We start from the raw sequence: 26,985 nt of genomic DNA, 5'->3' as shown, positions 1-26,985 counted from the left end.
TTTTCTCTGTCTCTTTGATAGGAACCATGCTACCAGTTTTCTGCGTGGTGGAACATTATGAAAACGCCATTGAATATGATTGCAAGGAGGAGCATGCGGAATTTGTGTTGGTGAGAAAGGATATGCTTTTCAACCAGCTGATAGAAATGGCATTACTGTCTCTGGGTTATTCACATAGCTCTGCTGCCCAGGCCAAAGGTAAATAATGCATACGTGGGGTTGGAAAAATTGCTTGGCATCCTTTGTTTACTCTGCAGAGAAAGCACTGAATATTTTTATTCAAAGAACTGTAGCCTGTGTGTTACATTGGTTCCTTATAGACTGTGGGTTTAAAAAATTGGCTTAATTCAGTTTGGTTTAGTTAACACACATTTTGCTCGTGTGGAATGTCGAGGTAGATTTTTTTTTTAAATTACTTCAGCTGAATCATTAGTATGCTTATTGACCTTAATAATCTGCTCCACTGAGGACCCACAAGGAAGTGAGGAGCGTATTTGAGCAGATGGACTGTTGAGAGTCAATTTGCATTTATGACTGAATATCTAGTTCTGTTTCTTTTATTCTGTTTCTGATGGTTTTATGGGCTGTAAAGTATTTTTCAATGCTGATTCCCATTGCAATAGAGAATCTTATCTAAATCGTAAAGCCATTTAGAACTGGTTCAGCTATGTCTTATTAGAACTTCCTGTAAGTTAGGAAAATGTGGCCTATGCATAGGTTTTATTGATGGGGTTTTATTTCCAAAATAATAAACAACCCTACAGTCATTTACATAATTTCACAATTTGGAAAGCTAAGCTGTGAATATTTTCATTGACCTGCCTTTTAGAGGGAAGGGAATCATTCAAACAGAAATAACAATATTGCTTGTGGTGGGGGCAATGAAAAACAACAACGACGACGACAACAACAACCTTCTACTAGAAATATTATCTGAAAGGTAAAATATTTAGTGACATATTCTCTTTATCTGCAATAGGCCTAATCCAGGTTGGAAAGTGGAATCCAGTTCCACTGTCTTATGTGACAGATGCCCCTGATGCTACGGTAGCAGATATGCTTCAAGACGTGTATCATGTGGTCACATTGAAAATTCAGTTACACAGGTGAGTCAGGACAGCAGTTCTAAGGCAAAAGGTTCTATGTGCCTGATCTCTTGAAATAAAGCATCTCTGGTCAACCTTTGATTTTTATTTACTCTGTGTTTCAGAAGGGTTAATCAAAATTGATTTTATTACTTTACCCCTTCTGCTTTATTTTCCTAACTTCAATGTATATTTAAAAGCAGCTTTCCCACCTACCCCCCCCCCCCGAATTTGTAGGTTTTGTGCAGGATATCAAAAGACAAGACTTTTTATATTTAGTCAATTAAATGATGCATTACAAGAAGGCATTTTACATAAAGTTTACTTAAGAGAAAAATATTTTTGCATATCATGAACAGTGCCATCTGTGTACATTTTGTGAAAGAATGCCTTATTCACTATTACCGCGATCTTATTTATTTATATATATATATTTACCATTTTAATTCGTATGAACAGAGTCATGAAAAGAAAACGGTTAATACGTTAATGCTTTTCACGATGGCTCATGAGAAAGCAGTACACCTTAAATTGTCTTCCCAAGCGCATCAGAGCAGGAAGGTAGAAGTAACATGAAAAAATAGCCACCACAGGCAGCTGATGTATAATTCATGCATCGATACAGCAGATGTGTTGTATAAAGTAATTAACTAATCGGAACAATCAGGAGACCGAGAGCAATCTCCAGATGCATCTGTTTGATGCGCAAAATGAAATCTGTCTGTCTTAAAGGAATGTTCTGCAGCGGGATGCAATCTTGTAATAATCCCCTTTCTAATCTATGTCTCAAATAGTTGCCCCAAACTAGAAGACTTGCCTCCCGAACAATGGTCGCACACCACAGTAAGGAATGCTCTGAAGGACTTACTGAAAGATATGAATCAGAGTTCGTTGGCCAAGGAGTGCCCCCTTTCACAGGTACTTAGCATAGCATGTAATAAATAATAAGCCATCGTGGGGAGCCTTGATTTGAGGTTTGATGGGGCCCCATAGTCTAAAGCAACTGGTATCTGAAGCAGGACTGTCAAAATTGCAAAGTGACTTGACCACTGGTGACTTTAAACAGGATGCTTGATTTATTCTGAACAGAGCCTTTACACTTTTTCTCCCTTGGGGAAAAGAATGAAGGAAAAGCAGCTCAGCAGAAGAGTGTGCTAGCTTGTTTTTAGATTCCTTTTCTGAGTGCTCTGAGCATGGAAGCTACATTCTCCTGAGTATCCTTACTTAAGAAAGAGTAAAGGTGGTATAACTTCCAAGAACCTTTGGTGAGGGGGAATGGCAGTGTAAGTATTAATGTAAAACTTTACCATGCTACCTAAATAAAAGTACGGTTTGGGGATATTTTGTTCATTACAAAAAGGGGGAGAAAAAGAGTATTTAGTATAAACAATTATAAAAATAAGAAGTTTCTTCCCTGTAACCAGAGGTTGAGTAGTTCTTTACTGGGATTTTGTCACCAGTTTTGTGGCATTGGTTTACCTTTTTTTTTTTTTTTGGTGGAATCTTTTCCTTTCCTCTGAGATTCCTGTCGTATCATCAGAGATCTTGAAATGAGACAAATATTTATTATTATCGTATTTGATATTTTACAATGAATTTTGGTGAAGCGTAACTAAAACTCTAGGTAGAGACTGCCCTGTTTCTAAATTTAAAACCAAACATCATTTTTGATAATGCTCAGCTGATTTCACATAAAAAAGGATGCTGTGAACCTGCTCTTAATGGGCTGCTTGTGTAGTCACTACGTAATTGTGTTAGAATGCCATCCCTCAGTGTCAAACCCAATGTGAGGTCATCCCATGATACAGTATAATTCAAGTATGATCTAACTAGATTTTTACCCCATTTTGAAGTTCTTCTTTTTTTAAGTTCAAAACGTAATTCTGAATGTTACTCTGTCAGTCACTTGAGCGTAAACCATATGATTCTGCTATAAACATTTCTGCAGTTGAGATATTCTCAGAATGTATTTCTAGTGTGATGCTCGTGAGGGTACTGGTACCTTTAGTAGGGAGCTTGTGGGCTTTTGTGCTACTGTTTTATGGAAACTCCATACATCTCAGGTTACAGTCCCTCAGCTTTACTTTGATATTTGTTGTAGGAATAGAGCAAATGAATTAAGTTTATAGTTAATTATGGCTTTCTGTATTCTTTTAAGATTAACTGTAGCCATAGAAAAAATATTTTCTATATTGCAAGTATCAGTTTCTTAGAATGCAGGGCAAACTCTTTTTGTTATTTTAGCTTATTTCCTTCTATCTTCCTTCTCTCACCCTTGGAGTAGAGAGGATGTGAATTTATAACCATCGAATAAAAGTAATTTAAATTAATTAAACACAGTTAAATCAATAGGATGATATAATGAAGCAGGTGACTCTTACATCTGGGACTTTGGGTTTTGCAGACAACTCCAGATAATATGTCACTTTGTTACTAGCGTTTGAAAATTTGAAATGTCCTAGAAATAAACTTTTTTTTAACTCCGAGTTAAAATATGCATAAACACCTCGTACAGGAATGCCATGTATCTACACGGTGCTAAATGTCCCGTTGATATTGGAAGTAAATTCAGGCAAAGATTTAAGGCATTTTACTGTGAGCTGGAGAAGATGATGCTAGTTTGAGTATTTGCTGATAGAAGCAGTGAGAATTAATTGTTAAATGACCTCAACATTCAGCCAGTAAACTCTACCTCACTATAGCTTATAAATATAATTGTGAGTTTACTTAATGTTATCATGGGAAATGAATTGAATACAGACAATTATAACATTAAACAGAATGACAAAATGAAATTCGGGGCTTGGTTTTAGAGTCCTACATTGGTGAGTTTCTATAGAGAGTCCTTTGGAGGAACGTGCATCTGTGTGTTAGCTGGAGATCTTGCCGTAATCATTGAGTGGCGAAACTAGGCTATAACTTCAACATCAGTTGTAATTACAGTTGTCCTTCTTTAAAAATATCTTTAAAAAAAAAATGGGTAGTTTACCAGCGGCAACAAATATTTGAAATTAATTTAATGTTTAATATTATGAAAAAATACAACCTCTTCCTTTAAATGAGTGAGTTATTTTATACTCCACTGTGTCATCTTTTATTTCTTTCTCTAGAATGAGTCCATGAATCTTGATACTCCATTCAGAATGTTTTAATAATGAACTATTTTCCATTTGCTTCTTTATTTTCTTTTCTGTCATAAGTTATTAGTTAAAGAAGAGAAATCCAGGCTCTGTAAGGCCTAATCCCAAAATATATGCGAAGCTTGGCAGAACTACTCTTTCTTTCCCCTGTGGTTGAGAAATAGTGATGAAGATGGCTTTGTGAAAAGGCCTAGCAAAAAAATATTGCCTCAGTCTTATACAAAATGGAACCAACATCAAGAAATGCTAAGTGTTAACCCCTATTTACCCCTCTATGGGATTTTGATTTATTTACTTGAGAAAATTGAGCATACAATCTAGCATACACATTTTGCTGTACTTTAAAAATTATGTTTAATATGATAAAATACCTCAGTAGCAAGTGTAGCTGTAGGATCCCTCATGGTTTGGCTGAGCAGAAAGTCCACCCTACAGACCCTGCTCAGCTCCCTTTACAGAGGTAGAGGCTAGGAGGGAATACCAGTGAGAATCCAGCAGGAATTCACCTGGGGTATCTGACAAGCTCTGCCTTAGTGCTCTTTGGAGGATTGCCCCACACTTGCTAGGCAGATGTCTTTGGAATCTTAGAACTAGGTGTTATCCTACCCAGATTCCTCCTTGGACAAATGAAGGAGCCAGTGGCCCTAGAGTTTGTCAAACTGCTGGTTAGTGACTGACCCAAAAGTCCTTTCCGAATGATAAATTTTAGAGTGTGTTAATTTTAAAACGAATGGCTTATGTTGTCTTGCCATAATGTCTGATAATATTTGCAAGGTTTTCTCCAGATGAGAAACTCTTCTTATAAGAGTGCATGTGGTTTGATTTATAACTATGCCTTTATTTGTTACTGCTTTGCTAAATCATGAATCTGCCCAAATAGATTGACATCCATCTATTAAGTTTTTGTACCACGTGTTTATTTTTGTAAAAACCTGTCAAGACACAAACACTTAGCTCCTTATGGATCTGAAGTTGGTCACTTTGTTACTCTCCCTTTTTTCAGTGGATGTGGTTGGATAAGGTGGGCGTTGTATTTTGAACTGCAAGTAAGGAGGAGAGAATAAATCAGGCTTGGGGACAAGAAAGCCTGTGGTCATGATAACATTGAGAGTATGGATTCAGGAGGTAAAAGGGTAGTTAAATAAACATTTTGATTTATAATAAGGCATTTCATTTTCATTTTAGTTTTCCCTGAAGTTTTAGAAATTTAACTTAAGAACTGGATAAATATATATACACTCAGTATAAGGATAGATTCATTTTGTTAAAACTACCATAAGTAAAAGGTCAGTTATTACTTCTTTCAGCCTAAAATGTTTCTTCTAAAAATGTTCAGGTCATATATCCCTGAGAAATTTTAATCTGATATGTACATTTTTCCCCACCCCTTCTCTATCATACAGGCGCACGTGCACACACTCACACGCTCACGCATCATAACTCTCACATTATTAAGGCAGTGGGTCACTTTCTACTTCTATTTAAGCTCTAAGCTCAAGTCCTACATGAAGTGAGTGGGGATTGTCATTTTTATTTTCAAGTGGCAAAATATACATAAGATATATTTAGGTTTGAACGTTCCATTTAGAAGTCATATTGAGTAGCATCGTTCTTCCTTTTCCTTGACAGCATCTAAGGATCTAATATATGTCAGATTTTTTTATTAGGTATTGGCAAAATAGGTAAACCATCCTGCCCGCCCTCCTGATGCTTACCATTTAATAATACTGATTATATGAAACTTGACAGTCATTGCCATAAACATTAAATAAACCTCTGTGGTCAGTTGATTTCCAGTCTATGTGATGCATACCATCAGAGCAACAGTTTAAAAATTCCCTATCAGGGGGATCCCTGGGTGGCTCAGCAATTTAATGCCTGCCTTCGGCCCAGGGTGTGATCCTGGAATCCCAGGTTTGAGTCCCACATCAGGCTCCCGGCATGGAGCCTGCTTCTCCCCCTGTCTATCTCTGACTCTCTGTCTCTATGTCTCTCATGAATAAATAAGTAAAATCTTTAAAAAAAAATTCCCTATCAGTTATGCTATATGTATTTTAAACTGCACTTTGCATTATTGTTTTATAATTTTTAGACTAAAATGACATTTCTGAAAAATTTTAAATAAACATTAGTAATCACTTGTCTTAAGAATATCTGACATCAATATTCATATTTTGTACTTCATGTGAGAGTCTAACCCTATGAAATTTATTCACATATTCACATACTTATTCAAAAATATGTATTGACAGTCTGCTGTGTGACGGGCATCCTATTTCTTATGTAGTAATAAGAATGATATGCTTTCATATTTGAAATAGTAATAATTTTTATTTACTTTGATGTATCATGAGCAAGTCTGTCACCCTAAGCAGTATATAGTTTGTATCCCATTCTCAGTTGAGGAAATCTGAGACATAGAGTGTTTAAATGAGTACTAATAGTCACACATCTGGTAAAGCAGAGGGATGAGAATTCATACCCAGAGCCTGTGAACTTAATCCAGTATCCTCCTTGGTCACATATAGATGGGCTTTTTTTTTTCTTTTTTAAGGCTTTCTCAAATTAATTTGATGTATTTTATAAAATACTTCCATCTCCCTGAAGTATTGGTAACTACTTAAGTTTTCCAATTGTGTTTATTCTCACTGCTGAAATTTTTCTTTAGCATATGAGATTTGATTCTTTTGTTTGTACACTGACTTGTGTTATTAAAAGTATAGTTGTTTCTTGCCCCTAGTTTAGAAGTGAGAGGGTAGTTCAGACCACAGGGACTGACTTCTGGGATAACTTGGTATTTGAGAGGTTCCAGAAAGTTTGAGTTTAGCAGTTCTATGGCAGTTCCTTTCTTGCCCATCCTGATACATCCTTCTGGATCAGTAAGTATAACTAAGCTACTAGCCTTTTGATTTGAGTCTCAGGGCAGTGTTAGGCGTTTGCATTGGAATCATTGGGCAGTTGAATTTTTTGAATCTATTTGCAAGTAGGGACTTTAGTCAGCCACTGACCTGATATGATGGATGAGGATGTAACTGGCCAGCTCCATTTAAAAATAGAGCATTTCCTGTTTGAGATGTGCTTGTAGGATTTTGTACTTGCCCCTTCCTGATGTAATCCATAAATCTTGTTAAATATGTATCCTTTTTTTAAATTACAAAACTTTTCCCAACCCTTACCCTACTGACCATAAAGGAATCCGAGGTTATGAACATCTGCTTTGCCAGGCACTGATGTTCTTGATACTGATTGGATTTTATTACCATTTTCAGCAATTGTATTCATAGTGAGATCCATAAAGGAAATGGTAAACCAGTCTTATTATATGGTTAGTAGTGTGAATTGCTGATAATTGTTTCTGTCTTCTTTTTTGAACCAGTTAATTCTCTGTCATATTAGTTATCTGCTTTGTGTTAATACTAATATATATAGAATCTACAATAGAAGAATAAAAATGTTCTCCAAATTTTGCAAGTTTTCCTTTTTGAATCTCATATATCAGGCTCGTTTTTAGCTGATTTAGATATATAAGGATTTTACTGTTAGCTTGAAGTTCGCTCTCTGTAACCTTTCAGATATATTAATCAAAAAAGCCAAACTTAATAAAGCATCTAACTTAAAATGGATTGATCTCAAATATTTTATAGCTACTATCTTTTCACAATAGTAAAACATAAAAGAGTTTAAGCCATGCCAATTTAGAGAGTGCTTAACAATGTGTAAGTACTTCATTTTCACTTAATAGATTTTTACCTGTGCTTTGTTTTAGATCTGAACAGGTTTCCTTTGACCTCAAAATCACTAATGCAAGGAAAATTACCATATCATGAGAGCATTTCCCCTATTTTTTTCCGACTTGCAGAATAATAAATACTGCCAAGGTTTAGAAGTAGACAAGGCCTGGAGAAAGCCTACCAAATGCTATTTTCTAATTGTTTTTTTAAAAAGTTAACCAAATCATGCTAATCAATCTGATTTTCTTGCTAAAATAGAGCTAGTTTTAGAGTGCTTTTTGAGTGTCTTTTTTGCACAATTACTACTTAAATTTCTAGTTGGGCTCTATCTGGATTTGCTTTTTAAACCTGCTTTATTTCATGTCAGATTTGGCCAAACACATTCGTAAACAAATAAACAAAAGACCTTAAATTCATAATAATCAAAACAAACAGATACACGCACCCATTTTTTTTTTCCTGTTTCATTGGAAACTGCTTGATCATAACGTGCTCCGAGTATAAAAAACATAAGAGAGCCTTTAACATAACAGGAGAGAGCCTCAGCCCGGCTCTGCAGCTCATTGCCAATTGAAGTAAGGAACGCTCTGGCTGTTGGGACTTTTAAATCTAGACTTAAAAGTTATTTGTTCTGTTTAGCATTTTTAAAATGATTCTATTAGGAATTGTATGTGCTTCAGTTTTAATTTTAACTCATAATGATTGTAAAGCACCCTGGGATGCTTGCATGAAGGGCGCTTCAGAAATGTAAGATTGTATTGTGTTCTAATATGCAGTATTATTATGGGGTGCTCGAGTTTCATCGTGGACAATTCATAAGGTTGCAGAATTCCTCATTGTAGAGAAGGTAGCTGACTTCCTTCAATAGTTTTTTTTTCTTTCATTTTTACACTAAAACTTTATCCTTTTTAGCCATCATCTTTTTCTTTCTTCTTGAAAAATATTATATTTTATTGCAATATTTTCCCATAAAAATGCTAACCTAATTTAGTTTACTCAAAGGGATTAAAGATGCAAACCAGATGATAGATTGAAAGTGAAGAAAAGATTAACACTTTGTTAGCACTATTTGAGATCTCATTCTTAGCCAAATGAGAAGAAAGAGGACTTCGTCATTGGGTACCACTGATTCTCCTAGGTTTGTTCCTTTCTATTGTCAATCCAGTATTTGTTCCCAGGCAGTTAAAAACTGTGGAGCTACCTGAAACAAGTATTAACTTGATGAGCCGTCACAATAGGATTTCCAGAGAGGTATTGAAACTCCTGGATTATGTTGACATAGGACAGAGCTTGATTTCGTTTTCTTTTTATTTCTTAATGGAACTATTTCTCAAAGTGATATATTTCTTCAACTTCATTCTGTCACTTTTGTGTGAGTCTTTGTATGTCCTTGCTTTTTGCTGTCGCTTTAATGAGTGAGCTTGTAGCATTCATTACCTAGGAGTCAAGAATGTGAGCTCTGTCATCACCAGCTGTGTCAGCTCTGGGAAGTGACTCTCCATGCCTCAATTCCCTTATCTATAAAGTAGGAAGAGAATAGTACTGATTTTTCAGGATTGTTATGAGAATTATGTGAATTAATACATGTTAAATATTTAGAACAGTTCTTAATTGTTAAAGTGTACCATAACTTTGGCTGTTTTTCTGCAACAATGGGGATTGAGAGGTTGAAATTTCACTTGGGGGGTGCTGCATAGTTTAAGAAACTGCTGCTCTATAAAAGATTTTAATTACCTTTTTTGGAAACAACCAAGAACTTCTCGTGTGTAGAAAAATCAAAGGACTGTGTTATGGTCCATTCTCATCGGTGAAGACCAATTTTAGCATCATCCTTTGAATCCTTATAAAGTTCCTATGAATTTTAAGATGGAAGTGGGGGAAGGCTAAACTTTGCACTTTAAATGCTTATTTGTAAGTTTAGTAAATAAGGTACTCTTAGATTAGACAATGTCCAGAGAGCATAAAGATGCCTAAGGAGACTGTCAACTGGGTGGGAGTTTGTCTGGTGTCCTTTTCTTGAACTCCTCTCATCCTCACTTCCTGCACTCAGGGCTCCATCCTGTCTTTGTGGATTCATCATAGTACTTTCCACACTATTCTGAGATTATGTGCAGACTCACTGGGCTCGATTTGCATTGTGATTAACTGTCACAAAGGGCCTAAGTCTGATTCATCACTGCAGTTGTGAATCTTGGCACACAGTAGGATCTCAGGAATATTCATGGAGCTGTCATAGCCTCATGGGATTAATTTCATGAACCAATAAACTACATCAGAAGTTTTTTTAGTAGTATTTTATAGATACTCTGGTCTGTAGTATTCCACTGTACAAAATATTTTTCTTATTTTACTTAATTCTGAATTTTCAATTAATATAACCAAGAGCAATTACTTCTGAATTTTTCTCTAAGTAACTTGTTATCCTAGGCTGTCCCGTCTTTTTGCTTATGTTGTGATAGTCTCGGATATATGTAAAAATCTATATGTTTGTAAGCAGAACAGTGGTCTTAGAGGTGAGGTACAAGGGACCCAGAGATGGAAAAAATGCTGTGAAAGACCTAATTACATGTCACTGTTAAGCACAATCTTTTGAAATATATTTATATGCATGTTTAAAATTTTTCTTCTGTAATCTAATGTATATTTCAGCACAGCTAATACTTTTCATCTTGGCTCAGTTGTGTTATATTTGAGGTCCATGCTTTTTTACTATTAGTTCCATTTGCCCATTTCTCATATTTAAAAAATAATATAAAGAAAGAAAATTTCAATAGCAGAATTAAATGATTTATATACAAAGATATTGATGCTGCCAACGTAGTAATGTTAACAGTCCCACCCCGTATGGGCTCACAATGTCCATTTCTCAATTGATGTTCTAAAGTCCACATTTGGCATTGCAGACTGTTTAGAGCTATAAACACATAATGTGTAAAAGTCACCTGTATAAAGGCTCCAAATCACCTAAATTTAGGGAGAGCTGCAAGTGTAGATAACTGTTCAGCCATTCCAGAATGGACCTCAGGGACTTGGTTTGTCCACCCTTCTGCATGAGCACCAGCTTAGCCAAGAGCACATACCTCCAGTGATGGACGGGGCTCATTATCTCTTGATGTCCAACCTGTGTAATACATTTTTGTCATTTTACTATAACTCCTAAAGAGATGATTACCAGTTTGTGGCAGTTTCCAAAACTGTGAAGCATTTTCATAATATTGATAAAGATAAGACAGATTAATTTGATTTTTCTGTGACCTAATCCAGATGTGACATTGGTTTATATTTATCAAGTAGATACACGAAGTCTTGGTTAACAGTAATAACTAATAAAACACAGAAATCAAGGACATGATTTAGTCTTTAGCCTCCTGTGAAATCTTGGATCATATCTGAGGAGATCCATGGACCCTGTAATGGGCTTCCAGGACTTTGTGCAGACCTAGAAGTTATAAGTTACTTTTGGGAGTATATGTGGTGAGAACTTCCAAAGGTTTCATGAGATTTCCAAAGAGAGTTTTGTGGTTCATAAAAAGCTGAAAGCTAGACTGTCTTTTCTCCCCAAGTTTCAGGTCATAGCTTAAAATCTTAATAATTTCACATGAGGGAATGCAGAGAAGGAGTATAAAATCTGTAAAGAGTTATGGAACCTAATTCTACTATAATTGACCTTTGAACAGCACAAGGTTAGCAACACTGACCCCCTGCACAGTTGAAAATCCACATACAACTTTTGACTTCTCAAAAAACTTAACAGTCTACTGTTTACCAGAAGCCTTATGGGATAACAAACAATTGATTGACACATATTGTGCACGTTACATATATTCTATACTGTGTTCTTACAATAAAGTAAACTAGAGAAAGTAAAATGTTAAGAAAATCATAAAAGAAAATATATTAGAGTACTGTAAACACACACACACACACACACACACACACACAAACCTGCGTATAAATAGACCCATACAGTTCAAACTTAGGTTGTTCAAGGGTCAGCTATATTTACTTGAAAAAATGGATTCAAACTACTTCAGTCCCTTTACTCTGTGGCTTAACATTTTTCAAAATGCTTTATTTAGAACCCCTGGAACTGAACACAAATTTGCTATTTTTTTTTTTTCTGCTATGTCTAAATGCAGATACTAGACATTTCAATCTCCATAAAGGATGGGAGATCTAACTACACAAGGACCATCAGAGGAAAAAATAAACACAAGCATTTCTCAAATTTGCAAGTTGGTACAGAGTGCCTAAAATTTAGAATCTTAGGAAACAATATTTGCTGTAAAATAAGTCCTTTGATTTAGATTAATCTAGTGAAAAACTTCTGAAAACTTTATTTGGAGTGGTATGTTTAATTTAATAATGATGAGCGTATGTTTAATAATCACATTATAAGCAAGACACCACGGTGGTGGGGGGGTAGGAACTTAACCATCCTAAAAATAAAACAGTGATTGGGATATTTGCCGTGAGTACCTGCAAATGGATGATGTGTCTTACAATTCAATCTTAAATCATTGAAGAAGACCCTGTAGGATCTGTTTGGGAATACATGTAGATTTCATAGACTGTCAAAGCTGTTAGAAGGGACCTTGGAGATTATCTAGTTCAATGCCCTGCCTATTGCGCAGATGAACAAACGTAAGCCTCTATGTGCAGTTAATTTGAAAATATTACATGCACCTAGTCATAATACATCTTTTAACAAATATTTTCTAATTTAAGTGCTTTACTAACATATTAGTTAATTCGAATAAGAAGGTTTCAGTGTAGTAAGAAAGATCTAGAATAAGGTACTTCTACAAAAAGAGAGAATCTGGTCAAAAGATAGTATCCTGGCCTTATGTGAAATTACTTCAATAATGTGGAAAAACCATGTGAACTGTGAACCAACATTTCCTTTAAAAATTATGAATTGGATATTTAAATAATTAAATAAAATTTCTGTACTTTGCAACAATTACATTTTCATCTTTAGGAAATGTAAGAAAAGTAAAACAGATTTAGATGTGTTCTCTGTGCTTCCTTTTGTATTCTTTTGGAGCTTTGTTCTGAGATTCCATTTTTAACATGATACAAGGGTTATTTTCTGTGAAAATGCTGTTTTCAGGCACTGGGATTGATCAAGATGGCAAGAGCCATAACTATGACAACTGGAGTTTAAGTAAAATTTATAAGTGATTAGTCTCTTCTCAACAAATTGAGATTCTGAATATGCCCCAGTTGTATCTCCCAAGAGAATGGCTTAGAAAGCAATAGAGGATCCAGAGGGAAAGATTTGGGGAACATAAGCTAACATGCACAAACAGAATATTACACTTAGAAATCCTGCCATTTGCTTCTCATAAATTGAAACCCATTTCCCTTCCTTCCCACCCCCAAATACCAGATGGGGGACTACCTGTTAATTTTCAACAAATTCGCTCCATGTCACCATCTCATGTGGTGCCTTTTTTGTAGAGCTTATTTGTAGTATTCGATATCCTTTGGGATTAAAAGAAAACTCCATTTGCTGAGAATCCCTATTAAAATTGTATTTGAACATGAAGTTGATTCCATTTGATCCAAAATTAAAGTTTGACCTTTGAGCTTTTCACACGCATATAAAAAAAAACTGCTGTGAAAATTCAGGCCATCGGCAGACAGGACATGGAGAAAGCAGAGGGACATCAGAGTATATGAAGTTACACTTCTCGAAAAATAAAAATGTAAAAGAATAGAGAGCCAGCAGTTTGACAGATTGTTCAGTAAACGCTCATTTTATTGAAAATTATAAAAAGGTGCTTAATGCCTCTGTGCCATTAATACAATACATAAAAAGGTTACTGTCAAGATTAGTGTTCCAGACCTGAAAATTAACTGTAGGGTTTTATGCATCACTCTGCATCGACTGAGAAGTTAAAGGTTTCTGTATATACATTTTACATATGCAGGCATTTATTTCAGAAAACAATTATTTTAGACTTTATGCCAAAGACATTAGCAGTAATGTGCTTTCATTTAAAACATGGACATAACAGATATATATTACAGACAAGGTAGAAACATGAAAATCGCCTTATAGAATTAAACCTGAGCAAGATTATTTCCCTTGCTGTCTCTAGAGTATTCCAATTTCAAAACATACATTCCTTCCTACAGAAAAAGATATTCAGATTCCTTAGTTGAAATTAATTAGCATTCAGAAACCAGATAGCATGTTTTTGGGTATTCATGAGATCTCTGTTTGAAAAAAATGTTTTTAACTTGTAGAAATGTGTTGCAACACACAGATGGGAAGAAAAAGAAAAAAAAATCTCTTTAGCAAGCACTGTGTGTAAAAGGAATATTACATTTTGCACGCTCCTGATTGCTCTGTGTAAACAGTTTTTGACATCTGTCTTTATAGTTTTCGAGGAGAGGAAGACTTTGTTAAAAGAATCATTTTTATACAGCAGTCACCATTTCAGTCTTGCTTTACCTGTATTATGAAAGCAGATGGTCTGCATGTCTTTTGAATATTTATAACTATCAAAAACAATCTCTTGCTATTCACCCTTAGGCTTATGAGATGTCAGGACTGTTCTGGTTGAAAAAAATCATCCTGGGTGTTTACAGAAAGAGGATTACATTAAGCTGAAATGACTATACATTTTCCAGTTTAATATTTGTCCATCAGCTGTTTAATCGTATTTAGATAATTGTGTAAATAAGATGTTGTAGCCTTTGCCCTCTCTGCTGATGGAGCCTGAAAGCTTTAAGCATGGGTGAGCCACCATTTTGTAGATGCTTTTGCTACCTCCTCCCACCTCAGTTAAACCATCAGCAAGTCCTCAGTAAGTTTTGATCATGATATCACAGTCCTGTTTAAAAATATATATACACAGTGCACAAAAAGTCAGTATGGAGATCAGATGAAATGCTAGGGAGCTGCTGGCTTCCGGGACAGGCTGTTTAGTTTATTAGAGTATATTGTAATATGCAAATACGGTACAGCACTTCAATTACCCTTTCAAGATGACATGGCTTTCTCTTTATTCTCCATGAGCACGCAGAGCTGGGAGGGTATTTTGGAAAACTTTTGGTATAGTGGGGGTTAACTGTTTTTTGACTGGAAGCTGAGCAATCAGAGATAACAGATTTTGCTGTGGTTGGTTGATTTGGCAGAAAAGCATGAACAGTTTTGGTTTAAATGATTGAATAACCTGATTAGCATTGTTTTGGGGTGGGTTTTTTTGTTGTTGTTAAAGGCACAACAAAGCAATTTTAAGGGTAATCAGATCACTGCCTTTCCCCAGTTGCTAAACCTTTTTTTTTTTTTTTTTCCAGAAGGCCTCACCTCTCCCTAAAACCCCTTCATTGGCTACTAAGATGACCAAGTAGAAAAATAAAATAATCTTCCTTCAGTTTCTAAATGTGTTCTAAATATATACCTACCGCGTATGTTATATTCTAGTAGGGGTTTGAAAGAATATATAATATTTTGAAAAATGATATGACCTCAACCAATTCCTTATGGGGTTTTTTTGTTGTTTTTGTTTTTCACATTTGGAGACCTGCAGTATTTGAGAGCAAAGGTTCAGAATGTTCTAACTATATCTAAGTCGGGCTTTAGAAAAATTCCACCCTTACCTTTTCACAATTAGAAAGGTTATAAATAATGTATTTGGCTGAAAAGGAAGCTCAGCCTGTGGCAGATGGTATCATTCTAGAGTACTGGGGTTTCTGTGAAGATGGCATTCTTTCAGATCGGAACTTCAGCAGACTCTCAGAAAGAACCGAAGCTCTTCATAGGGAGCAGACATGTGCTTTATGGATCTTAGAAAAGCTTACAACTTGGCTCCTAGGATGAGAATATTGTGTCACACTGGGGTTATGAGACCCACAGCCAATTTCTGCCAACTTTCAGATTGCGTTTCCCAACGCTGGAAGCTGTGGCCTATTCATTGGTTGGTGCACTGTGCAGCTTTTGAACTTGGGATCTGAGCTGACTTGAGTTTGGTCAGCCTGATTATTTTATTCCCTGCACACTGACATTCTGCATAGACCGGCCACTGAATAGGAAAACTTGCGATACAAGTTGTGCCTTTTTCAAAGTGCTTTGGAGAGCTTGTATAAATAGACACCGAGAGAGAGAACTGGAATAACATAACCACCGAGCACTGCGACTTCCGAGACATCTGTGTGGATGTATTTTGAAAAACCTGGGAAGGGATCTCTTGCAAATTAATGAACAAAGTTTCTTTAAACTGAGTTCTATCATGACAGCTAAAAATGATGCATTTAAAAGATTCATGTGACAAGCTGCCATTACCTTTGACCTTTTAGGAACCAAAAAAAAAAAAAAAAGGATTTTCTGGTAGCCTGCAGTAATGGCTAATTTCAGTGACCTTTAATCCTTTGATTGATCACCTAATATGTGCCCAGCCCTGTGGTGGGTCCAGGCCTTTTGGAGATAAGACGCAAGACTCCTAACAGCAAGAAGAGTGCTGGGGAGGTGCTACGTGCCAAGGGACACCAAGTCAGAAAGGCTTTGCAGAAGTGAGGATAACTGAACTGTGTCCTGAAGGATGTGCTGCTGTTAGCCAAAGAGGGGAGAGGGCATGCTTTGAAAATCCAAGTCAAAGAAGTGGTGTATGTCTTCCTGATGCCTGCTCCCAGTAGAGGCCAGCTTCACAAGATACTGCCAGATTGGAAAATGTTGAAACTAATGGTGGAATACTTTTTCCTTTGGTGTTTCTAGTTATCCCTTGACCCAACTTACAACTTAATTTACTTAGTATACTCTCTGTCCTCCATAAGAAAGTGTATTTGACTTAAAAATATATCACTTGAAAATTCTGATACTCTTCTGTTATTTAAAGCATAGTCTTTTGACTGATCTGAAATGTGATCATATAATAAAAGCCAGTGAGGAGGAGGAGGCAGAGGGTTGTCATAGTAATTAACATCTCTTAAGTCCATACTCGGGTATGTTCCCAGCTCTGTGCTAATTGCATAACATTCATCATTTTATTTATTGTCTATGTAAGTGTAGATACTATCTCTCTTTAGGTCATTATTTTTCTAGTAACTTGCCTAGTGCTTGGCACCTAGTAGGAGTTCAGTCGATATATACCAAAGGAATGAAAGAGACTACCTGAATGAATGGATTCTCAGAACAATCCTATGAAGTGAGTGCTGCCATGATTCCCATTTAGTAAGGGGGATGATGATAGAATGAGAGTCAGTTACCTTGCACTAGGTCATATTGCCAATGTGCTACACATTTTGGACTTGAATGCAGATTTAACTATTCTCTTTCATCAGATGAATATTTAGTATGTGTTTAGTATATGTCAGACATTTGTACTGGAAAAGAATATGGAGCCCCAGAGCTGCATAAACTCACAACTTATTGTAGTCTGTTTAAACCAGAGTCTTTTGATTGACATAAGAATCCCAGGCATCTCTCCTTAAAAACATGGATTTTGGTCTGCCTATGCCCTACATATCCCCATCCTCTAGGAAAAATAATATCCTCCCTCTTGACTTTGTTATTTGTGTTATGCAAATAATAGGTGTTTCTTTATGATTCTCTCGGTTTAAGAATCAGTATTGAATATGATCTTTGAAATGCCATGTGCCCCAAAGATTTTGAAATCTCTTTCTTACCCTTGAAACTGATAGTGTAGTCAGATGCCATACTTGATTCTCAATAGGGATTTTACCACACACAGAAAATGTCCTCATGCAGTGGCCACATGAGCAGTTTAGTTGTACAGATTACTGCATGTTGTTCCAAAAAAAATAGAGCTTACCTCAAGTTACCTGAATTATGGAATATTTCCCGGCCCCCTGAAAGCACAGAAAGTCAGAGAATTTAAATAGTGGCATTGGCATGTGTCATAACCTGCGGATTAGCTTTTTGATTTACGTCTTGCTTAGGCTAATATTTACATTAATCAGAGTTTCTTAAGCACACACCACTTGACAGAGTAGAAAGCATCCAGAAAGTCACTTAAGGACAGAGCCTTCCAAGTTAGGGTTAAACCAGGGCAGGAGGAAGCTTTGATGATCATGCACATATGGATATTATTTTCCACATATGGATAATAATGAACTACATAGCACTATTACATATGGGCTGTAATGTTATAAAAATATTTCAGATGGGTTGTTTTTCCACATACCATGTAGTCTTCCTTTTGTCCCCCCATATATTTTCCACTGTTGGTCTACTGAATCACATTAAATTGAAGTGATCCATTTATGTATCTGTCTTACTAACAGATGGTGAACTTCTTATAGGCAGAGGCTGTGTCTTAATCTACTTTTGTATCCCTCGTACCTGCCAGGCACATAGTAGGTGTGCGGCAAAAAGCAAATTTCATATACAGAACTCATGGCAAACTGAAATAGACTGAATGTTTGTCAGAGCCCTTAGTAAAATCTAGAGAATTCCCATACATTTCTGAAAACTAAGACATAAACTACATCTAAAACTTATATGTAGTATTATATTGACATTTAAGAAACTGCCAAAATGTCTAGGAATAAGAGTAATAATTTTTTAAAAATTGGACCAAAGTGGAAGAACATCACCTGTCATCCATTTGCAAAATCACCATTATCCATCAGCAATCTCAATAGTTTTATTAATGTCTGACTTTATTGATCCATTATTACAATAGAGTAAGTATGATTGAAGCTGACGGATTGTTAACTGGATCAGGTAATCTGGCTCTGGTTTTGGCAACCTTGCTAAGTATCTTTTTGTAGTCTGGACTAAGAGAGGCTCTTAGTAAAATTGCAAGCTACTGGATTAATGGCAGAGAATCACAAGCATATGAAGAATGTCTTTTTAGAGGAATAAAATGTGAAAATGACTATAATAAAGTAGAAAGTGTCCAAAAAAGAAGGAGAAAAAAAAAAAAGAAAAAAAAATGACAGTGCCTCTTAGGAAAGATAGCCATGTTTTACATAAATAATATAATTCTGGATTATCCTTCACTGGAGGTTCTTCAAAGATCCCCAGGAGCTATATATTACAGGAGTGTGTTCATGTTACAAAATTAACACTGATAATCGATGTCAGAAGAATCAATAATAACCAAAAGAGCTTTAAATTAGAAGTAGCTTAAAGAAGATAATGATATAAAAATACTTTTGTCTCCAAACTGGCTTTTCTGGTTGTTCCCTGCCTCCTAAACAATGCTGCCTTCTGTAAACTATTTCACCATAGACCAACTGAAGTCTGAAATGTAAGTTCTCATGTTACTCCGCATAGGAGTAGAAGAAGGATGAGTGGTGGAAGTCTAAGTATTCCTAAAATGCAGTTGGAGATTAATTGAACTGCTTATTAGGTAACATGGGCATTAAGGTTAAAAATAACAATGAATTAAATTACTCAAATTACCATATCCAAATTTTCTGGGAAGAAAAGTTTTTGTTTGTTGAAAATGAGATTTTTTTTTTTTTAAAAGCAACTCAAAAATTATTTTCATTCCTGTCTTTATTTTTATATGTTTGTTACACTGTTAACTTTGTTTTCAGGGTTTTTGTTAAAAGCAGAGTAAAGACAAGTAACAAAATAGGTCATTTTCTTTTCTGTGGTATCCTCGAGAAATTTAGTAAGCATGAAGTATGTATATTTTAAAATTTTATGGTTAGTTTGAAATTCAGAACTCAACTTTACTTGAAACTAGCAGTAAGACTATAGAATGTTTCTTTCTCTGAATGAGGATCTCTGTGAATCGTCAATTTTTTCCTCAAATATGGTTAGTTAACCTTTGAAGAGCATTACTGTAGTTAATGTACCTCCAGTTGAAACCCAAATAATAGGAGTAGAAAGTGCAAGTGGTGTTTCCTAAACTTCATGCACACTCACATCCCCTGGGGATTTTGCTAGACTACAGCACCCAGAATTATGCATTAGGTTTCCAGGTGATGCCAATATTGCTGGTCCCTGGGCCATACTTTGAATAGCAGGGATGTAGAGTATAGCTACTTAACCTCGAAGTAGTGTTTATTTATGAATTGCAATGGTAAAGTCATCTTCACGTACTTGGATTTATTGGGATCAGTGAAAGTTTGTCAGCCTAAGAATAAATGACATTGATAGAAGTTCCCTGAATACTAGAGCAAAGTCTGTTGGTTTGATAGCTTTATCCTGGTCTCAGTGGGCTGTTGCTTTCTACTTAAATAAGCATTTGATGCGCTACTTGATGAATTTTAAGAAGTTGGGGCTTTAGGCCAGAGTGCGAAACAAATAAGTATTGGTACTCAGTTGATTAAAAAAAATACCATTTACACAATTGAAATCATTTTTGTGTTCCATCTTGTGCCGATATGTATTACAAATGTTTCCCCCCCCTCTTCGTGCAGAGTATGATTTCTTCCATTGTGAACAGCACTTACTATGCAAATGTCTCAGCAGCAAAATGTCAAGAATTTGGAAGGTGGTACAAACATTTCAAGAAGACAAAAGATATGATGGGTAAGCAAAAAACTGTTGCAGTGGTGGCTACATACCATTATGTGTCATTTGGGGGTTTATCAAAGTCACATCTAAAGCCAGGTCTTGTGATTGCCCAATTAGAGATCAATTTAGAATGTTTCTTTGAGGGTGGGGAGTGGGTATGAGTATAATGAGATAATTAAATTCAATAAATGTTTGTGTTTAAATCAGCCAAACTGACTTGGTTGTCAGACATGCAGGAAATCGAGGCGGGAGGAGGGAAGCTGTCATTTTTTAACATCTCAGTGAAGACCTAACCAGGCCTTGAATAACTAATATTAGCTGTGATTTCTCTCAGAGATAAATCATGCTTTTATGTGTTTTGTTTTTGTTTCAGAGAAAGAGAAAGTGCCTATTTTTACACCCAATTTTTAAGGAAATTAAATTGTATTTATAGTTTCCACAATTGAGATCAAGTGATTTTTATAGCTCTAATCCCCAGCCCCTCTAGATAGGCACTTCGGTGAGTGCACTGCTTTACCATCCATACCAGAGACATCATTACAACCATTTCTCAACTTTTAATTCCAGTGTAGCAGCCCATCTTTACATGTAGCTTCAGGTCAATATGCGTTATGCAGGAAATGCATTAAAAATTATCAGCAGTGTAAAACGACAGATAAAAGTTGTGTGTTGTACCTGAGCATTTAGATTATGATGTTTTTCTCCCTTTAGAGTTTGCTAGGGTTGCAAAAGCAAACACTGCGATCAAGGTTAATGTTTTAATTTCTATTAATGTTTTCTTTCACATACTTGTACCTTCCAAATAATATAGGAACGGGATGTTTAATATGCATAGCATTATGCTCTGTTTAAATCTGTTTCTCTTTCCTTCCATTGCATTCGTTTAATAACAACAACAACAATAATGACTTCTCCTAAAGATTTTAAGAAACAAGAGAACCTGAATTTTGAGCATGTTTTAGCTTTTAATATTTGAAGCAAAGCCATCCATCTACCAAAACAGATTCTTTGCCTTTTATAGCTTAGAGCTGTAATGAAGACAATGCATCATTTTTGGAATAATTGCTTGAATTACTATTCCCTGTGAATGGCCCACTTGGGCTGATATCACTGGTAGAAATGGAAGGTTTCTTTCCCAATTCTTAGTTATATTTTGCATATATCAGTGATTATAGCAATATGATAAGTTCCTCTAAATATAAAGCCTGAATATTTAATAAAAAGAGAAATGATGATTAAAATCAAGCCAGAGTCTATACATGGGAAGCATGTTGTGCTATTTGGAAAAGACTCACCTATTTACATACACCAACCGTGCTCGGCCTTTGCATTTAAGAGCATCAAACCAGTCTCTTCCTTGCAACAGCAAAGCATTTGACACACTTACAGCTGACTCTCAGCCAATCCACATTAGGGACCTAGCCAAGGGAGAAGCATTCATCCTGGTGGGTGATAATAAATTGCAAAATCGTGACAGTATCACCATTGTACCAGGATGACTCCCCGCCCCTTCCTTGAAAGATTGTCTTTAGCATCTGGTAATAGCCATAGCTTCTTCAAGAAACATTTGGGTCTTAGCAAAACTGGGTACACTGGCTTGCAATACAGTAAATCATTTGCTTCATTCTCTTGCAGATATGCCTGCCACACATGGTAGTTTGAATCAAATGAAGCAAACCATATAAGATACCCAGTGCTCAATACACTCAGTTATTATTACTTATCATTATGATCACTTTATTTATTATGTTGATTACTTCTTTATACGTTCATGGCTAGGTAACAATTGAACATAGATAACACGCTGTCTTTTCCCTTTCAAACCTTTTGCTGTGAGTAAAAGTTAGTATATATCATGAGAAAATACACATATATTAATTTTTTCTTTAGTGCATGTATTTTCTTAGCTCTAGTTGCTATTAAGCAATCGGTGTTCTTCTAGAAGCTGTTTTAAAATAGCCATTGCTTATAAGCCTTCTTGGAGTAATAAATAAGAGTGAATAATAGTTTGACTCCAAAACTAGTCACATAGACTTTGAAAATAATTAATTTTATGCCTTAAGTCTAAACCACATTATAAAATTAGCCCCAAAGTACCTGAAGTAGTCCCCCTGTCAAAGTTTGTAATATTGTGCAGAAGAGAAAAGTAAAAACATAGGCATCATGAAATTTTCTTAGTTTAATTGGATCTTAAATTGCCCTGTGCCTACTGTCTCTGTTTAGGAAATGGTTGGAAATCCTTATCGGTACCCATCACCATTGGCTTAACATGACTTTACTTTTGTCTGCTTTAGTTGAAATGGATAGTCTTTCTGAACTATCCCAGCAAGGGGCCAATCACGTCAACTTTGGCCAGCAGCCGGTCCCAGGGAACACAGCCGAGCAGCCTCCGTCCCCCGCGCAGCTCTCCCATGGCAGCCAGCCCTCTGTCCGGACCCCTCTACCGAACCTGCACCCTGGGCTCGTGTCAACGCCCATCAGTCCTCAATTGGTCAACCAGCAGCTAGTGATGGCTCAGCTGCTGAACCAGCAGTATGCAGTGAATAGACTTTTAGCCCAGCAGTCCTTAAACCAACAATACTTGAACCACCCTCCCCCTGTCAGTAGATCTATGAATAAGCCTTTGGAGCAACAGGTTTCAACCAACACAGAGGTGTCTTCCGAAATCTACCAGTGGGTACGTGATGAACTGAAACGAGCAGGAATCTCCCAGGCAGTATTTGCACGTGTGGCTTTTAACAGAACTCAGGTCAGTTTTCTCTTTGTAATGGTTCTCTCTCTTTTCTCTCTTCTTTCTTAACTAGTCTTTTACTAATGCTTATTCTTTTCCTCTGTGCTTACTCATATTTAATCCTTCTTGTGGCGGGACCATATTGTCTGTTCTTGCTGGTGCCCAGGTTTTGACACTCCTTTCCCAATCATAAACCTCCTTTACCAAGAAAGAACTATGTACAGATAGATCTTGACTCAGGAGCCTTGAAAGAATACATTCAATGTCAAATATATTTCAAGCTGGCATTACCTGTGCTTTTACATAATGAGATCATCGACTGGTAGTAGTAGCAGATTGAGAGAAGTTTCGTGACTTGGTCAAGGCCATTGGTAGGGCTCTGGGCTTCTAGCCTACTAGCTTTCCTGTTACCCCTGTATCAAACATAAGTATGTAAATGTGCCCTGTTTAAGTTCCTCTACAACTTTCAGGGGAAAGAAAACCCAAAAACATTGTAGGACTCAATAGCAGTTTCTGCCATGTAATTTGAGCAGCCACTGGGGGAGGGGAGATACATATATGTATACATATGGCTTATTAACATAAAAGGTTTCTTAGCTTTGTCCTCTCCCCTCATTACATTATTGTTTGCGTTCCTCCAAACATCGTTCTTTTTAGATCAGAAATCAGCAAATCTTTTTTGTAGTAGTCCAGATAGCAAATATTTTAGGCTTTGAGGGCCATAAGAGCTGGGTCACAGTGTAGCATGTCAAGCAGCCACGGACAGTAGGTGAGTGGATGTGAGTATCCTGGTGTTTCAGCAAAACTATTTACAAAACAGGCCCCAAGGGTAGGTTCGGCCTATGGGCCTTAGTTTGCAGACTTCTCCCGGAGATCTACATACACCCCTCCTGTTCACACCTTTGTCCTCCTGGGCAAATACCTGTGAAGATATTATCAGCAGGGAAGATGTTTAGAGGGACCTGGAAAAAGAGTGATAATATGATATGGGAAGGCCTAAAATGAAAAGTCCAAAACAAATTCATTCTATTAAATTGTGAATGAGAGGATTTTTTTTTAAATCTCTTTTTTTGGAATTCAGTATGATATGTATAGTGTTTATTTTTGGCCCAGGCATACTAAAAAAACCAAGAGAACATGTAACTTTGATTAGAAATGAGGACATTATGTCCTTTCAACTTTCTTGTTTTACCACTGTTCTTTTGTCAATTTGTTTTTTGGCTTGACTCATACTTTCCTTTCATATTTAAGTTTTTTTGTTTATGACGTGATTATAAGAATGTGATTCTGGTACGAAAATAATCTAGTATTAATTCCTTGTTGGCAGAGTTTCCATACCTAGGAGAATCCCAGCGGTGACTTATTTTTGTCTTGCCTTAACTGGATTGAAAGTTAGGAGGCCTGAAAAAGCCTTTAACTAACTGGTGTTTATTTTCACTTTCTTTATCTGTTTTTTGTTCATCATTTGTCTTTTTTAAAGAGTAGTTGTAGAAGGTTATGTTTCAAGTTAAAATTGTATGATTTTACCTAGTTCTATATTTTTACAACATAAAAAATATGTTCATTATTAGCTGGTACATTTCATGACACCATATTCAATTGAGAAGTAATTATTTTGAAAATTAAGTGAATGAATGAATCAAAAATCAGGCTTCTAGACATCCTGTTTCTGGCAGCATTCTTTATTTTTGGAAATAGCAGTAACTGCTAGTATTTCTCAGTCCTGGGCAAAAAATAGGTCTCTACATAAAAGATCAGTAAAATGCTTGTCAATTTAATTGAAAGCCCATGAAGACAACATTGACATAAACACAAATGAAATACAGATTTACTGATAAGTGTTTTAAAAATTGAACAATTTGTTATTTCTTAAAGCACTAAGGAATGTATTTTATATGGTGAAGAATGACAAGAGAGGTTAGCTGAGCGATGTGTGAAATTACTATCCATCGGCACAGTTTTTCTTCTCTTGGGTTATGATGTCACACTGTTACTCTGAAGAGTTGACCATTTGTTCTGCATTTGTTTCTCACATTGATTCCATGGATATCTCTAGGATTCGTTGCTAGAAAGAAGGCAGAATTAGAATTCACTCTCTTTATACCATATTAATCTCTTTGAAAAGATAATTATCTCTGTGGTTAACATCAAAAACAGTGGCTTAAATTTTTCTGAGGGTGGTAGGGGAATGAAAAAAGTGACAGCTTTGGTATCGAGCTTTCTTTATTAATAATTGCTAATTTAGAAAAGTTAACTACTAAAAATTATTTGGAGCCCTGGGTGATAGAGGGATTTGGGTTTAAACCTTTTTATTGGTAATTGGTATCTTCATTCAAAGTGGGAATATTGGTCATATTTGAAGCTGTTTGACTTAAATAAGAGTAATTTTCTATGTGTATTTCAGTGTTCACTTTTTGGGAACAAGCTTTTGAACATGGAAGCATACATGTGTTTTTGGTGGTCATACTTAAAAACCACACGCGCATGCACATGCGCGCACACACAGCTGCATTTATTTTAATGATTATACATTCATATGAATGCATGTAGTGTGTTTATTTCAAAGTGTATGCATTTCAATAAAAGCAGGTGCAGAGTGAGAGTGTATGGTGTGAGTGTGGAGTACGAAAATACACATGCTAATGCATATGTATAGACAAGGAGCTCTGCAGAGTTAAATCGCACATCACACATTTGTGTGCACTTATTACAATGTGCAGTTCCAACTCCAAGTTTTAAAAAATTAATGTAAAATATGTACAGCAAATGCAACATTATATGATACAATCAGATAAAGAAACTGGTACCATATAAACAGTATGTTAAAACATTAATGTAATAGATAATGCTATCATGAATTAAGACTGTTTTAGTCATTGACAGCTCTGTGAAACTTTAAAATCCTGAATATCATGTTTTAACTCTTAACTATAGAATTTTATCATCATCTGAATTGGGTCTTCTAAAATCCCCCTCTTAAGACCTTCACACTTGACTATTAAAAAAAAAAGTTTACCTTTTCTGAAAATTTATGGTGAAATTCATATAATTCCTTGTTCTAAGGACTTTTTCCCCTTCTGAATTGATGGGCATATGTTCTTTAATTGCTACTGAAGATACCAGCTTTTAGCATATGTCATTCATTCAGTTATGCCTACTTGATGTCTTTTTAATGGAAACCTATGGCTAAAAATAATTGCCAAAGCTTCTTGATTTATACTTTTCAGTTCACTTCTCTGAACTCAAATATATTCCTTTAATGCCTTTTTTTTTTTTTTTTTTTAAATAAAACCCAGAGTTTAACTCTGATCCCATTCTGTGGCTTTTTTCCCTTTTTTTCTCCCCCCCTCCCTTGTCTTTGGCACACTTTATTTTCCAGTAAAATAAAGAATGAAGATGGATTATTCAAAACTGATAACAGTAATGGACCATCATGTAATGTTTTATTGAATTTGAGTTCTGTAAATTATGTGGTGGAGAGAAATTTGCCTGCTTAAGTATAACAGAAATTGCTACTGTGTTCCTATAATTCTTCACAGTGTAATTTAAGGAAAGTCCACTATCCATATCACTATTGAATAAAAGGTAAAAAGGTGCTATTACCCCAACGTGACAGCTCTCGTTTAGCCTCCCAAGCGACAGAGATAAATGCGTCTGCTTATAACTTACTTGGCAGGAATCCAAGGTAGTAGGTGGAGTTGAAAATAGTCTTTCACCTGGACATGTGATTAAAAATTCACAAAACAACAGAGACAGGTAGTCTTGAAGAATATTCTACGTATTTTCTTTTTAGAGAGGGAGGTTTCATGAAATCATATTTTCCTTCTGAGGGCTTTGAAGTTCCATGAAGCTG

The 26,985-nt window shown here is 35.9% G+C and overlaps 1 protein-coding gene across 8 annotated transcripts in view; it reads left to right on the top strand.

The window, feature by feature from the left end:
• SATB1 (SATB homeobox 1) overlaps positions 1-26,985 on the top strand; it is a 101,207-nt gene that overhangs the window by 27,935 nt on the left and 46,287 nt on the right. For all 8 annotated transcript variants that reach the window (XM_077865328.1, XM_077865330.1, XM_077865331.1 and 5 more), the window contains 5 exons: positions 22-198; positions 980-1,106; positions 1,880-2,003; positions 20,305-20,416; positions 22,696-23,150. In XM_077865328.1, coding sequence (XP_077721454.1) covers positions 22-198; positions 980-1,106; positions 1,880-2,003; positions 20,305-20,416; positions 22,696-23,150 — 995 coding nt within the window. The remainder of the gene's footprint in view (positions 1-21; positions 199-979; positions 1,107-1,879; positions 2,004-20,304; positions 20,417-22,695; positions 23,151-26,985) is intronic.

This window comes from Canis aureus, chromosome 22 (genome assembly GCF_053574225.1).
Source record: "Canis aureus isolate CA01 chromosome 22, VMU_Caureus_v.1.0, whole genome shotgun sequence".
Taxonomy (NCBI): Eukaryota; Metazoa; Chordata; class Mammalia; order Carnivora; family Canidae; genus Canis; species Canis aureus.
The sequence above is the reverse complement of the archived record's forward strand: the minus strand, read 5'-3'. Positions and strand labels throughout refer to the sequence as shown.